The 14,371-nt window shown below is 56.2% G+C and overlaps 2 protein-coding genes across 4 annotated transcripts in view; one reads left to right on the top strand and one right to left on the bottom strand.

The window, feature by feature from the left end:
- The window catches only part of SZRD1 (SUZ RNA binding domain containing 1), a 13,606-nt gene extending 12,402 nt beyond the window's left edge, over positions 1-1,204 (bottom strand). For all 3 annotated transcript variants that reach the window (XM_027909326.1, XM_027909327.1, XM_027909329.1), the window contains exon 1: positions 1,100-1,204. In XM_027909326.1, the coding sequence (XP_027765127.1) occupies positions 1,100-1,189 (90 nt within the window). In that variant the 5' untranslated portion in view covers positions 1,190-1,204. The remainder of the gene's footprint in view (positions 1-1,099) is intronic.
- Positions 1,205-11,491: 10,287 nt separating this feature from the next.
- The window catches only part of LOC114071500 (F-box only protein 42-like), a gene marked incomplete at its 3' end in the record, with an annotated part of 5,374 nt that continues 2,494 nt past the window's right edge, over positions 11,492-14,371 (top strand). Inside the window, exons 1-2 of the mRNA XM_027909325.1 lie at positions 11,492-11,569; positions 13,842-14,105. Coding sequence (XP_027765126.1) covers positions 11,503-11,569; positions 13,842-14,105 — 331 coding nt within the window. The remainder of the gene's footprint in view (positions 11,570-13,841; positions 14,106-14,371) is intronic.

Genomic DNA, 14,371 nt, shown 5'->3' with positions numbered 1-14,371 from the left:
AAGGGTGTGAGAAGGGACAAACAACCAGGATTTTTCCTTCTAAGGGTTCTAAAATCCCACCTGAGAGGCGCCAGCAGGAAGGACAAGGACACCCCAGGGCCGGGGCTGGAGCAGCAGTACCATTATAAACCATTACTCAAGGCCAGAGTCATCACCAGCTCCCACAAACAGCCATGTCCCTTCATGGAGCGGTCTGGGAGCTCTGGGATTAACTCCGACGCCGGGCAGTGACCGCAGCCCCCCGGCATGGGCAGGAGCGGCAGCTCCCGGTGCCAGCCGGGCCCTGGCAGCTCCCGGGGCATTGAGTTACAGCTCTATTTTGTGCCCTGGCTCCGGCCGTGTAACCCAACCCCTGCCCTGAATCCCGTTCTCTCTGTTCCCCAACTCCCTGCCGGGGGGGGTCCTGGTACCCCCCGACCCCCCGCGACCCCCGCAGCTCCTCAGCGCGGGGTTTGCCCGGCACGGAGGTTTCCCGTCCCGCAGAGCCCCCGCCCCCGCCGCCGCTAACACGGGGATTTGGGTGCGAGCAGCGCCCACCGAAACGCGCGGGGCCTCCCGCGGTGCCCCACGTGCTGCCCACGCCGGCCCCGGGAACAGCCCGGGCCGCGCTGGGAGCCCCCACGCTGAGCCCCAGAGCAGCGGCACGCTCAGGGCGAGGGGCAGAAGGGCCCTGGGGGTGACCCCGCGCTGCCCCGGGTGCCGTGCGAGGGTCCCCGCGCTGCCCCGTTCTGTGGCGGCACAGGGAACGCGCCGCCCCCCCCCGCCCCGCTCGCACCACGCGGGGCCGCGCCGCGACCCCCGCGCCCCGCCGAACGGAGATGGGAATGCACAGCAAGGAGCAGCCGGGGGCGGGCGAGCGGCCCGGGAGCCGCCCCGGGGCTGAGGCGGGGGGTGAAGGAGCCGCGAGGAGCGAGGCGGGGGCGGCCCAGGCCCCCCACGCCGAGCGAGGCCGCGGCCCCTTTAAGAGGCCTAGCCCGGTCCCGGGCCCGCCGCGCCTCCGGCTGCGCCCCGCCGCCCTCTACGGCGGCCCCGCGCCGTCCGCCCGCGCCCCCCCTCCGCCGTGCCGGGCGCTGCCGGGCGGCCCCGCGGCCGCGCTCACCCCGCTGTCGGCCGCCTCCTCCCAGCTCTCCGCGACCTCCTCATCTTCCATTTTAATTCCCGTCCGCCGCCGGGCCCGCGCCCCGCGCATGCGCGCGCCGCCCCTCCGCCCGCGCCCGGCAGCGCACGCGCCCCGCGCCCAAAGGGCGGGAACGGCCGGTTGGGGGGTCAGGGGGCTCTCCTCGACGGCGACCCCTGGCGGGCGGGAGGACCGAGCGCAGGGCGGGGCGGCCCCCTTTAATTTTGGGGGGTTTGCTTTAATTTTTGAGTGTTTCCTCTTAACTTCGGGGTGTTTTCCCCTCATTTTTGTGCGTTTCCCTTTAACTTTGGTGTATTTTCTGTTGATCTGGGATTTTCCCCCCCTTGATTTTGGGGTGTTTTCCTTAATTTTGGTATACTTTCCCTTAATGTTGAGGTGCTTTCTCTAATTTTGAGGTGTTTTCCCTTAATTTTGGGACGCCTTCCCTTTTTGACGTCTTTTCCCATGATTTTGGGGTCTCTGCCTTAATTTTGTGACGTTTTCCCCTATTTTGAGGTGCTCTCCCTTACTCTTGAGGTGTTTGTCCCTTAATTTCTGGGGGTTTCCCTTAATTTTAGTGTGCTTTCTACCAATTTTTATGTGTTTTCTCTTGATTTTGGTGTTCTTTCCCTTACTTTTGGGTCGTTTTCCCTTAATTTTGAGGTCTTTCCCCTTAGCTTTGGAGTGTTTGCCCTTGTTTTGGTGTGTTTTGATTTTGAGGTGTTTCAGCTTAACTTTGAGGGGCTTTACCTTAATTCTGAGGTGTTTTCCCATCATTTTGGCACATTCTCCCCTAATTTTGAGGTGCTTCCCCCCGATTTTGGCGTGTTCTCTCATAAATTTAGGGTGTTTTCCCATAATTTTGGGTTCCTGGTCAAATCAGCCCCTACATTTAGGGAATTTTGGCCACCAATCCAACCTCTCCTCCCTCCTGTGTTCATCCATCTCCAATTTGTGTCTCTCCATCCAAGCCCTCAGCTGCTCTAACGGAGCACGAGGACCACCCCAAACCTTTAAAAACATCAAAATTCCCCCAAATAACCCTTATTTATTCCATTTCTCTCATTTACCCCCAAGATATTCCCCACGCTGATGGATTATTTTGACCTCTGAGCCACACAAAGGCGTCTGGGGTGGGATTTGCATTTCATTTTCCCCTTCAGCATCCTAAAAATCCTCCTTTCCACCCAGGAAATCACAGGAACTGCCCTTAAATCCCTAATTTTCCCCCCGAAGAGCCTCGTCTGCCGGCAGATGGCGACTGGATTCCTTAAAAACTCCAGTAACCCTCCAGCTCAGACAAACCCTGACGCCAGCCCAGGGCGCTCGAGGAGGTTGAAATCCTTGGATTTCGGCTCTTCGGGCGGCTCAGAGGGCTGGGACACAACGTGTCAGGTGGGACACAACGTCCCCCTGCCCTGGGAGAGGGAGGGAAAGGCGCAGCAGCCTCGGGCTGTTCCTGCCCATCCTCTGGGATTTTTCCAGAGGGAAACAGGCACCGAGTTTTCCAGCAGCCTGGCATTGTCCGCTCCGTGGCATCCAGCGTTCCAGCGGCGTTTTCCCGGGGGTTCCCTTCCATCCTGCTGCGAGGAATCCCATTCCCAGCGCTGCCTGACCGCGGGCATCCTTTGGGATCCTTTGGGATCCTCTGGGAATGTGGCACTCACCTGCTGAGGGGGCAATCCCACGTCTCCCGCCGGGTTATCCCAGCCCTCCCCGGGGCACTTGGGACACGGTCCGTGGGTTATCCCGGGCGTTCCCTCGGGCAGGGAAGGCGCCTGGGATCCCTGTGGGACGCAGCTCTGTGGGAGCTCCCTGTACCCCTTCCTTGAGGAATAACGGCCCCGGCCGGCGGGATTGGAGTCGAAACACGGCGGGTGTTCCCACAGGGAACGGGCCCCGCTCCCTCCCGTCCTCACCTCCATGGCCAGAGCAGCGCCAGGGACCTCCAGGCTCGGGGACAGCTCACATCCCGCCCGCCCGCAGAGCCCTCAGGAGGCTCCAGCGCTGGACAGGGAGTGCCTCCCGGGGCTGGGGGAGGTCAGGAGCCCGGGAAGGTGCGGGAGGAGAGCGGGGCAGGGAGAGGGACAGGGATTCGGACGGGGAGCGGGACAGGGAGCGGGACAGCGAGCAGGACCCGGCCCGGCCCCTCCGCCTCAGCGCCGACCTTCCCAACATGGCGGCACCGCCAGCCCGCCGCTCCCAACATGGCGGCGGGACCCTCCAAACATGGTGACCTCCCCCTTGCGTAGCCTTGACCTTCCCATCATGGCGGCAGCTCCATTCCCTCCCCTCCCTCCTCCCATGGCCCTGGGGGGCGGTCCCGCGCCTGCGCGGTGCGCGGGCGGCGCGGCCGGGGCGGCGGCGGGAGGGCGGGCAGCGAAGATGGCGGCGCCGGCCGGGGCCGTCACCGGGGAGACGTGGCCGCCCCGCCGCCCGCAGCCCTGAGGGCCCGGCCCGGCCCCGCCGGCAGGTGAGAGCGGCCCCGCCGCGCGGCTCCCCACGGGCGCGGCCCTGCCCGGGCGGCGCGACGGGCCCCTGGGGGGATGGGGAGGGGGGAACGGGCCTGGCGCGGAGGGACCCTCATCTGAGGGAGGAGGGTGCGGTGAGACCTTCCCCGCTCTCCCCTCAGGGGTTTTCGGGGGAAAGAGCCCCCGGGGGGTGCAGCCCGATCCCCTGAGAGAAAAGCCCCTTCCCTTCCCTTTGGGGGGCGGCACCGGCGCTCCCTCAGGGCCCCGGAACGAACCGTGTTATGCCCCCAAAAAAGCATGTTTTCTCCCCCTAAAAACCATGTTTCTTCCCCAAAAGCCGTGATTCCCCCCTGAAAGCCGTGTTTCCCTCCCCCCCCAAAAAAAACCATATTTCCCCCTCAACAGCCGCGTTTCTCCCAGAAAAAGGTGTATTTAGCTCTAAAAGCCGGGCTTCCCCTCGAGAAGCTGTTTACCCCTCCCAAAAAGCTATTTGTCCCCCTGAAATCCATGTTTCCCTCCCTAAAAGCCATATTTCTCCCCCTAAAAAAAGCCGTTTTCCCCCCCAAAAAAATCCATGTTCCCCCAAAATCCGTATTTCCCTCCCAAAGCCTTATTTCCCACCAAAAGCCATGTTTTCCCCCTAAAAATCCGTATTTCCCCCCCAAAAAAGCCATATTTCCCCGCTAGAATCCCTTTCCCTCAAAAAGCCGTGTTTCCCCCCTAAAATCCCTGCTTCTCCCAAAAAATCCGTGTTTTCCCCCATAAAAGTCGTGTTTGCCCTCAAAAGTCCGTATTTCCCACCCAAAAATCCGCATTTCCCTCCAAAAAGGCCACGTTTCCCACCCAAAATCCATGTTTCCTGCAAAAAAATCCCCATTTTCCCCCATTCTGCTGTCATTCCCACATAATCCCACGTGGATCCACAGGGATTTGCTGCTGCTGCCCAGTTTGGGTTTTCCAAGGGGGTTTTCCAGTGGGGAAGGGCAGGAGCAGAGCTATTCATGGCCAGAATTCCAGGGAATGCTTGGAGAGGAACGAAAGAGGAGTTGGGATATTCCCTGGGGGTGTGTTCCATGTGTGGAATAACCCCGGGATCACCGGGAATGGCCTTTGTGTTCCAAAGGCTGGGACTCCCTCTGGCTGGAACTCTTCCCCTTGGCTGAAGGACCAGGAATTCCCTGGAATTCCTGGGGTGGAGGTGCTGTTGACCTAAATCCGGGCCTGGGCTGGGAGGAGGCCTTTTCCCACCTTTTCCCTAGGGAAGCTCCAGGTCAGGAATGGTGCTGGAGTGTCCTGACAAAGTGCAGCCACTTCAGGAGACAAATCCTGGAGTGGGATGTTACTCCAGGAGCTGATTCCCTGTTCCCACAGCCCTGGGTGTTCCCACCACGAAGTGTTTGCCCTTCATTTTCAGCAGCTTTCCCTTAATTATGTTTTCCCTTCAATGATTCCCCCCTTAATTTTGGAGTGTTCTACCTTCATTTTGGTGTGTTTTCCTCGATTTTTGGCCTGTTTGCCCTTCAATTTGGTGATTTTCCCCTTAATTTTGAGGTGTTTTCCTTTAATTTTGGGATGTTTTCCCTTAATTTGGGTGTGTTTGCCCTTCATTTTGGTGAGTTTTTGCTTCATTTTGGTGTTTCCCTTCCCTCCTTTTCCTGGATCCCGAATCCCAGTGGTGTTCCCTCAGGTTGGTCTTTCCTTGGTGGGAGAGGAGAGGGCAGTTCCCTGGGCAGAATTCCAGCTGTTCCCTAGAATCCCAGACTGGTTTGGATTGGAAGGAGCAGGGCAGGGACACTTCCCCTATCCCAGGTTGCTCCAAGCCCTGTCCAGCCTGGCTTGGACTCTTTAGGGTGGTCCCGTCTGGCACATGGAGCTGTTCCTGCATGGATTCAATCCCATTCTCCCGGATTTCTGTGTCTCCCTCCCATCCCCTGGTTGTTGTGGCCCAGCAGGGATGTTTGTGTGTGTTTTCCCTGCCGTGTTCCCGGGATTTCCCCTGGCAGGTGACTCCACCCGGGCCCTGTCAGTGGTGGCAGGTGACTCCACCCGGGCCCTGTCAGTGGTGGCAGGTGACTCCACCCGGGCCCTGTCAGTGGTGGCAGGTCAATCTCTTGGCTTGGGGAAGGCTCTGCAATGTTTGCTCCCGTGGGATTTGGGATTTCAATCCCAGTTAGTCCCTGGCATTCTGGTTTTCCCAGCCTTTGGCTGCTGGAGGAGCCCCGGGAGGAGCCTCAGCTGCGGGACACGTGTCCCTGCCCTGCCTGGGCTTGGAATGAAGGTGGGGATGGTTTGTTCCAGCTGTGTTTTCACTTGGGAATTTCAGCCCTTGCCGGCTGCACCTTCCAGAGGGGGATTTGCTCCAAGGATCCCCGGGATGTGTGGATTATCCCAGCCTTGACTCAGGAAATGTGAGGTATCCAGCGCTCCCATTCAGGAGGCTGCAGCTTTGGGGGTGGGAGCAGGGGAACGGGGTGTTGGTGCATTCCCAGCACGCGGCTGATCCCCAAGTTCTGCTTCCAGGGCTTCCCAGAGGTGTTTGGGCACAGCCCCTCGCACAGGATGTGAGCTGGGAAAGGCTTCCCGCTCCCTGTGGAAACAGAGCTGCGCCTCCCAGGGAAGTTGTTTTTCCCTGGGCGTTCAGGCAGGGAAGGCTTTGTTGGAAAACATCCATTCGGGCTTTGCCCTGCTAGGGTTTCCTTTGGAAAAGGCAGCATCGCCTCGGGAAGGCCGGGAGGGCTTGGGAAAGGCGGTAGAGCTGGGCTGGGATTTGGCCCAAATCCTGAGGAAAGGCGTGGAAAGAGGGCTCTGGGATGTGCTCCATGGGCGTTGCTCCAGGTAAGAGCTCCCTTTGGAGTGTATTTTCCGACTGCTGGTGTTTCCTGGGGGTGTCAGTGACAGTCCCGTGGCTGTGCTGCCACGAGCAGCTTCGGGTGGAATTTGGGAATCCAGGTCAGAATTCCTTTTGAACTGCGGGATGAAAGCGGATCACGGTGACGCATCCGCGTGAAAACCCCGGCTCGTGCTGAGCCACCTGCAGAAATCAGGGCTCCCTCCTCAGGGAGCCTGGCTGTGTTTGCTCCCCCGTTCCTCTGGGAATGCTGAAAGGATTTATCCTTGTTTCCTGAGCTCCCACTGCGACATTTGGGATGAAAATCCTCCTTTCCCCTCCCTGCTCCACCCGGGATTGGCGCTCCCCACCCGCGGAGTCTCTGCCCGTGTTTCCGGCTGCCTTGAAGCCTCTCCCTGGCCTGGTTGGGATTTGGGAGTTGGAAGGACTCAGGGAAGTTGGTGGAGCTGCTGGGATTTCTGTGGAGCTTCTCGTTGGACGGGACTGGGAGCAGCGTGGTGTGGTGGAAGTGGCCCTGCCCAGGGCAGGGCTGGGCTGGGCTTTGAGGTCCCTTCCCACCCAAAGCATTCCAGGATTCCAGGGCTCTCCTTAGCTTTCAGTGGGCAGATCATCTCTGCTTTCAGGAGTGATTTGGGGGTCTCTGGGGAAAAAGCAGCTCGTAAATGTCAAAACTTTGCTGTGGGACGAATGTCCATCCCAAAACCTCTCAGATCAGGGGGTGTGTGACAGGGATTGACCATTCCTGCTGGGTTCTGTCGCTCTGGACAGCCTGCAGTGATCCAAGGGATCCATCTGCACTTTTAAAAAGACTCCTGAGCCCTTGGGGTGCCGTTCCCAGCACGAGGATGGTTGGGGGGCAGGATTTTAACAAATGGAGACCTTGGGAAGCTGAGTTTGTCATTAAGAGACAAACACTGGTTGGAAATTCACACCATTTCCTTGAATTTCATTTGCTTATTAACACAACGTGGATTTGACTTCTTTTGTTGTCGTTGTCTCTTTCCCAGTATTGAATATTTAGCGTTTCTGAGCCTCACTAAACAACCAGACTGGAGATGTGATGTAAAGGGTGGAGGGATGAGCTGTGTATCCCTGACGTCCTGGGCTTCTCCTCTCCCATTAACTGAGGTACAAAAATCCCTGTAAGAAATAGGAGCAAACTGTCCCAAGGAGTGGGAACTGCAGCAGATCCTCCTGCAGCCTGGGGGGTGGCTCAGACTCCTGACCAGTGGAATTCCTGGGTGGTATTTTCCTGCCCTGGCTCAGTGGTTTTGGGGGTTTGCCCAGTGGCTCATGGGTGCTGTTCCCAGCCCCTCACACCTCACTGAGAGGGGATTCCCTCTGGATTTAGTCCCATTTCTCCATCCTGTAAAGCCTGGCCTCGGAGGGGACACGGAGCAATCCTTCCAGTTTTATTCCAGGGTTGCACCCCCGGGCTGTTCCTCACCTGGGATCACCAAAGAGGGAAGAATTCATCCTTCCCTTCCCACCTGCTCCACCTCCTGAAAGGAATCCTCTGCTCCTCATTGTCTGCTGGGAGCTGGATTGTGGAGGGGCAGCACCAATCCCTGTGTGCCCAGGGACAGCGCCCAGGGAATGGCTGGAGCTGTGCCAGGGGTTGGGATGGATCTCAGGGAAAGGTTCTTCCCCCAGAGGGTGGCTGGCACTGAACAGGCTCCCCAGGGCAGTGGGCACAGCCCCAAGGCTGCCAGAGCTCCAGGAGGGTTTGGACAACGCTCTGAGGGACAGGGTGAGATTGTTGGGGTGTCTGGGCAGGGCCAGGAGGTGGATCCATGATCCTTGGGGGTCCTTCCAGCTCAGGACATTCTGTGTTTAGCAGAGCAATCCCAGCTCTACATGGTCAGGGAATCATGGATTTCATGGACAGCACTGCAGTGAGGTGTCGGTGCTGACTGAGCCTCTGGAAGTGCTGGCAGTTTGGGAAGGAAGTCGCGTGTCCATCTCTCGATGGGTTTTTGGGAGCAAGGCTGGTGCAGTTTGCTTTCCTTCTCCCACCGATTCCCGGTCCTGTTGCCTCTCTCTGCCTTATTCAGGAGCAGGAAGGTCTCAGAGATCCTACTCTAGGATCTAAAAGGTTTAGATGGGATTTTGGGAAGGAATTCCTGGCTGGGAGGGTGGGCAGGCTCTGGCACAGGTTGCCCAGAGCAGCTGTGGCTGCCCCAGCCCTGGGAGGGTCCCAGGCCAGGTTGGAGCGATCTGGGACAGTGGAAGGTGTCCCTGCCCATGGCAGGGGTGGGGCTGGAGGAGCTTTAAGGATCCTCCCAACCCATCCCATGATCCTTAGTTCCCCCAAGTTTCATAAGACAGGAAGGGAAAGACCCTGTGACGGGAGAGGGAGAGGGAGGATGCGAAGGTCTGACCCCCCATCCCGCGTGTGCCTGCGTAGGAAATGCCATTTTCCTGCTTTCCCAGCTTTCCCAGCTGCCTGCTCAGCTGGAGGAGGTGGATGTGATCCAGGTCAAGGAAGTCGTGCTCCGGGTGGGCTCCCACACCCACTTTCCCTGTTTGCTGGACACGTGGGCACCTCGGGAATGGGGGTCCCTCCCGGTGGGAATTGGGCTGGGAGCAGCAGTTTGGGTTCACCTGTGCAACAAAAAGCTTGGATTTTTTTACAACCCCCCCAGTGCAGCCTGTCAGAAAACCAGGAATTCAGTCTCCCAGTTTGTTGGGATGGCTCTGCTTCTGTTACCCAGCCCTTCCCTGAGGCATTTCCCGGCTTTTCCTTTCCTTATCCCGCTGGGGCCGTGTGAACCCGGGCACAGGCACTGGGCTGGGTGGAAATGCAGGTGAGGAGATCACAGGAGCTGTGTTTTCCAGGGGGATTTTGGGTCAATGCCATGGCTCTGGCCGTGGTTCCTTCAGAAATTCCCTCTGTACGTGTGGATGGACCGGTTCTGGTGGCTCTGGGAGGTCGGAGATGGAGAACACAAGGAATGCTGGGGATGCCTTTCCAGGCTGGCCTCAAAATCTGCAGCTTTCCAAGGGCTTGTCCGAGAGCTGCAGACCTCCTGTGGTCTCCTAACAAAGGAGGAGGTGACAGTTATTCCCAGGATCTCCTGCTGAGCGGGAATTCTTGCCAGTGAATCATCTCTGCCACCTCTGATGGCAGGTTTGGATAAATCCCAGGGGATGTTTTCACCCAAGGAGCCTCTGTTCCAAGTATATCCTCTGACAGCGGGTGTTCCAGGAGGAGCAGCTGCCCTGTTCCTTGGAAAATCCTCATTTTCCAGCCTCCCAGCCTTTGGTTTGCTTGTTTAGGGTTTTGTTCCGTGCTTTGCCTCGGTGTTCAGGTGAACCAGGATCGTGCTGGGAAGAGTTGAGGTGAGGATAACTGGGATCAAAGCTCGCTGGGAGCCGGCAGAGGGAGCGTGTGAGCCCAAACACTCCCTGTTCCCTACAAAACCGAGGGGGATCCCGGGAAAGGGGAGGAATCCCGCCAGCAAACTGACCCTCTGAGCGACTGCCCCGGCACTGGGGCAGCTTTTAAACCAGTTAAGCTGTTTTAAGGGTCATGACGTTGTCCCAAAAAAATGGGGAAGTCTCCAAAGGCATCCCCAGCCAATGCAGGGGCTGGTGGATGTTGGAGGTTTGGGCTTTTTTGGCAGCGTTTTGCAGGAATATTCCAGGATTGCAGGATGTTTAAGGGTTCCCTTGGTGCCTTTTCTTTTTGCTGTGGTTTTATTAATATTTACTGTTAATATTTGATGAGGCTTTGGGGCCAATTCTGAGGCTTTGTCCTATTATTATTAATAATAATATATTCACATTATTGAAATGTCACCTCTCCTGTGGACACCTCAAGTGTGGGGTCACTAAACTGCGGCCCCCCCTTGGTTTTGGGACCCCCCCCCAACACCAGCCCCTTGGTTGGCATTCCAAGAGATTATCCTGGGATAAACCTCCACATCTTCCTTCTCCTTTGATTTTGTAGGCACTTCTTTTTCCTTCTGAGAGCTTGGGAAAAAATGAGCAGGAATCTGGAACAGCTGAGCGTTGGCTCATCCCTGGGGAGGGAGGAATTCCTGGGAATTTTGTCCCTTTGTGTCACCAATCAAAATCCAGCTGCAGTGCTGCTGTTCCAGTGTAAAATGAGCTCGTGGCCTTTGGAATTTAGAGCCTGTAAAAACGCTGCTTTAACGTGGAGGGAGTTGGTGCTGGGAGAGAAATATTGGAATATATTCCATCCCCCAACCTTGGGAATGGAATTTCAGTATCCTTCATTTTCCTGGGTGAAGCAAGGACTTCTATGAGGAAGGAAAAAAAACCAAACCAAACCGATTTCCTGAAAAGGGTAAAAGGAAAAAAGGAAAAGCTGTTTTCAAAGGGCTTGGAATTACCTGGTTTGCAGGGATAAGGAGACTCCGTGGGTCGGTATTCCCAAGGTCTCACTCCTCTGGGTGATTTTTCCCAGCAGCCTAGACAGGATATTGCTCATCCCAGAGATTCCCAGAGCCTTTTTTTTTTTTTTGTGACTAAAATCTGCTTTTTTTTCCTGTTGATTTTCCAAAGGATCTCCTTGGTCTGGTGCGGCTTTTGGGACTGGAAATATGATTGTGTTCAATGATGGTGTCCCAAATCCCACACTTCCCACGGATCTTTCACTCCCTGTGCTGTTTTCCTGTGTAAAAATGTCCCTGCTGTGCCCAGGGAGCTGCTGGCACGGCTGGAGCAGGTTGGAGACCTGAATTCCCTGGAGCTCCTGATTGCCCAGTGCAATTAAAGCCCTTCCTCTCCCAACCCAGCCAGGGCTGGTCCTTCCACGCACCTGGAATGTTTTTTCCCAGCTCCTCCGCCGGGGTTTGGAGAGAGGACTTTCTGTGGAGTGTGGAAACGAGCTCTGACTCAGGACTCTGGCTCAGCCCCTCATTTTCATTCAACAACTTTCCCTTGGAGGCTTTTTTTTCCCTTTTTTTTTTTTTTTTTTTAAAATCCTGTTGACTGTAGAAAAAAAAAAAAAAAAAAGAAAAGGGAAGGTCAAAACTCCCCCGCGGGTTCCAACACTTCCTAAAGCAGCTGGAATTGGGGAGAAGAGGAGGCAGCTCGGGATGGGAACCACCAGTGCCAGCCACGCCTGGGATTCGGGGTCCATGGGGTCGGGAATGCTGCCTGCAGGTAGGAAAACCTTCCTGGAGCAGGAGGGGATTTGCAGGAGCAGGTTTGGCCTCAGCCCAGCTGGGGTGATTTTTAGCTGTATTTAATATTCCTCGGCTGCTCGTTCCACGTAATTATTAAGGGGAATAAATAGCAGGTTCTTAACTCCTTTCGGGAGGGGGGAAGAGGGCAAGCTGAAGCACTCTGGAAGGAGGAAAAGGTTGGTGGAATGTTTTGCCAGCTGGCACAGAGGGCAGGCAAATTCCAGCCGTGCCGGCACAGCTCCCTTCCCTTCCCTTCCAGCTTCTCCTCACAGGTTATTTTAAGCAATTCCTCCTTGCTCTGGTTTAGGCTGATTCCTGAAATGCTCCTGAACCGTCCTACTGCTGGAATATGAGGGCATTCCTCCAGGAGCAAGGTGCAGAATAGGATATTGGGGGTTGTGTTGGGCTTGGCAGCCATCTATCCCAGAACGGGGCTCTGGGATCCATCCCAGAATTAACTGGAATGCAGGTGCTTTTGGATGAGACACAACTGCTTAAATCCCTTTATTTGAGTGCTCAGAGATTAATTTCAAAAGTGAAGCCCTGCAGAGAGCACCTGGAGCAGGGAGAGAGCACCTCTGGCACCCCTAAAATGCAGGGACACAGCTGTGCTCTTGGGATAACTCCACACAGGAGTGGGATTTCCTCCCGTGGATGTGCTGAAGGGGAGCTGGCTGGGAGGCTCCTTCTTACTGGGATTCTCCTTCCTCATCCTTTTAGGGATTATGGGACTGGCAGTCCAGGGGGGTTATTCCCAGCCCATTCCCACCAAAACGTGCCTACCTGGCAGACCAAGCCCAAAGGGTTGTTTTGGCAGCCTTTTGGGAGCTGAGTTTATTGCTGGCCTTGTTTTCCTTCAGGAAAACACCAGTGGGATGTCACAACTCCAGGGATGGCCATTCCCTGTGCTCAAAGGTTTAGAAAACAAGGATGCAGCAGAGTGGATGCTTGGGAATATTTACAAGCTGGGTAAGAGCCTGCATGTGGCTGGAAGGTTGTGACATTCCTGGTAAATAAACATGGCTTGGATCAGCTTTCTAAGCCACGTTTATGGGGTTCCATGGGGTTTATTTATCAGGATATTTCTATATCAGGATATTTATCCTCATAAATTTCATTTATAAACCACATTTATAAATCAGGTTCATAATCCATGTTCATGTGGTTTAATGAGGTTATTTATCAGGATATTTATATATCAGGATATTTATCCTAGTAAATTTTATTTATAAACCACGTTTATAAGTCAGGTTCATAATCCACATTCATGGGGTTTCGTGTGGTTTTATTATCAGGATATCTATATATCAGAACATTTATTTATTTATCTATCTATTGTTTAATCATTTATTGCCAAGCAGCCAAACCAGGTTGGCAGCTTCCTGGGAACTGAGGTGGAGGGATTTGTTTTCCAGCCATGGATTTACCCCCTCCCTTGCCAAGTGCCCCTCGTTAAGGTGGATTTATTTGACGATTTGTTTCTGTCATCGATCAGTCACCTCATACTTGAGAAGAGCTGGAGACACAGCCTGTGACATCCCAGCCTTCCATAAATCCCTGGGGATTTGCTTTCCTCACCTGCTGCCAGAGGGAACCATGTGCCAAAACAACAAGGGACAGGGGGGTGTGGAAGGGAACTGGACCGGGAATTCCCCCTGGGAAGGTTGGGGGAAAACAGGTGGCAAAACTGGGGGGGAAAACAGGTGGCAAAACTGGTTTCACAGGGGTGGGAATGTCACTGCAGTCCTGGATCACCTCGGGGGAGATTCCATGGGGATCCCATTCCCTCTCCCTGCCCACTGCAAAGCAGGGCAGGGCAGTGTCCCCCTCTGGCAGAGGGGACAGTGGCTGTGGGGGCCCAGGTCCTCCTGCAGGCTTGGGTTTGGCTCTCAGGTTCCAGCTGGAGAGTGGGAAAAGATGGAGTGACCTAGGAAAACGTGTTCCTAAACCATCTCCCACCTGCTCCAAAGCTTTTTAAAACCCAGGATTTCCTAAACCATCCCCAGAGCTTTGCAGACCCAGGAGTTCCTAAACCATCCCCAGAGCTTTGCAGACCCAGGAGTTCCTAAACCATCCCCAGAGCTTTGCAGACCCAGGAGTTCCTCAGCCGTGTCCCCCCTGCTCCAGAGCTTTGCACCCCACGTCCCCCCGGGGTGTTGTGGCGGTGGTGGCTTTGGTGGGACCCTCGCAGGTGAGTTACTGGTGCTCCCAGCTGATCTGTGACTCCCGCTGTTGTCCCTCTGCAGCAGTGGAGTGGGATGCCATGGCCAGCTCCTCGGACAGTGACGACGATGGCTTCATGGCCGTGGATGCCGAGGACGCGGCGGCTGAGGGGACGATGGAGCAGGAGGAGGAGCCCCAGGCTGAGCTGGAGCTGGAGGAGAGCAGGCACAACAGATCCATGCTGGAGCTCCCGGAGGAGGTGCTGGAATACATCCTGTCCTTCCTGTCTCCCTACCAGGAGCACAAAACCGCCGCCCTGGTGTGCAAGCAGTGGTATCGGCTGATCAAAGGTACGGCTTTGTGGCTCTGCCTGAGCCTCAGCTTCTATTTCCCCTCAGACTCTGGGATCTGACTCCTGTGGAATTCCAGAAAAGCCCCCCGGCCCTGGGAGTGGCCAAGGCCAGGCTGGACGGGCCTGGAGAAACCTGGGCTCATGGGAGCTTCCACCTCTGGCAGGGGGTGGGAATGGCTGAGCTCTGAGGTCCCTCCCACCCCAAAACCCCCAAGCCCCAGGACAGAGCCCCTCCATTTGCTGCATGGGATGGGATGCTCCCAG

This window comes from Empidonax traillii, unplaced genomic scaffold, assembly GCF_003031625.1.
Source record: "Empidonax traillii isolate 1590-97213 ecotype Southwest subspecies unplaced genomic scaffold, ASM303162v1 scaffold2066:size40180, whole genome shotgun sequence".
NCBI classification, from domain to species: domain Eukaryota; kingdom Metazoa; phylum Chordata; class Aves; order Passeriformes; family Tyrannidae; genus Empidonax; species Empidonax traillii.
This window is presented reverse-complemented; position numbering and strand designations above follow the sequence as displayed.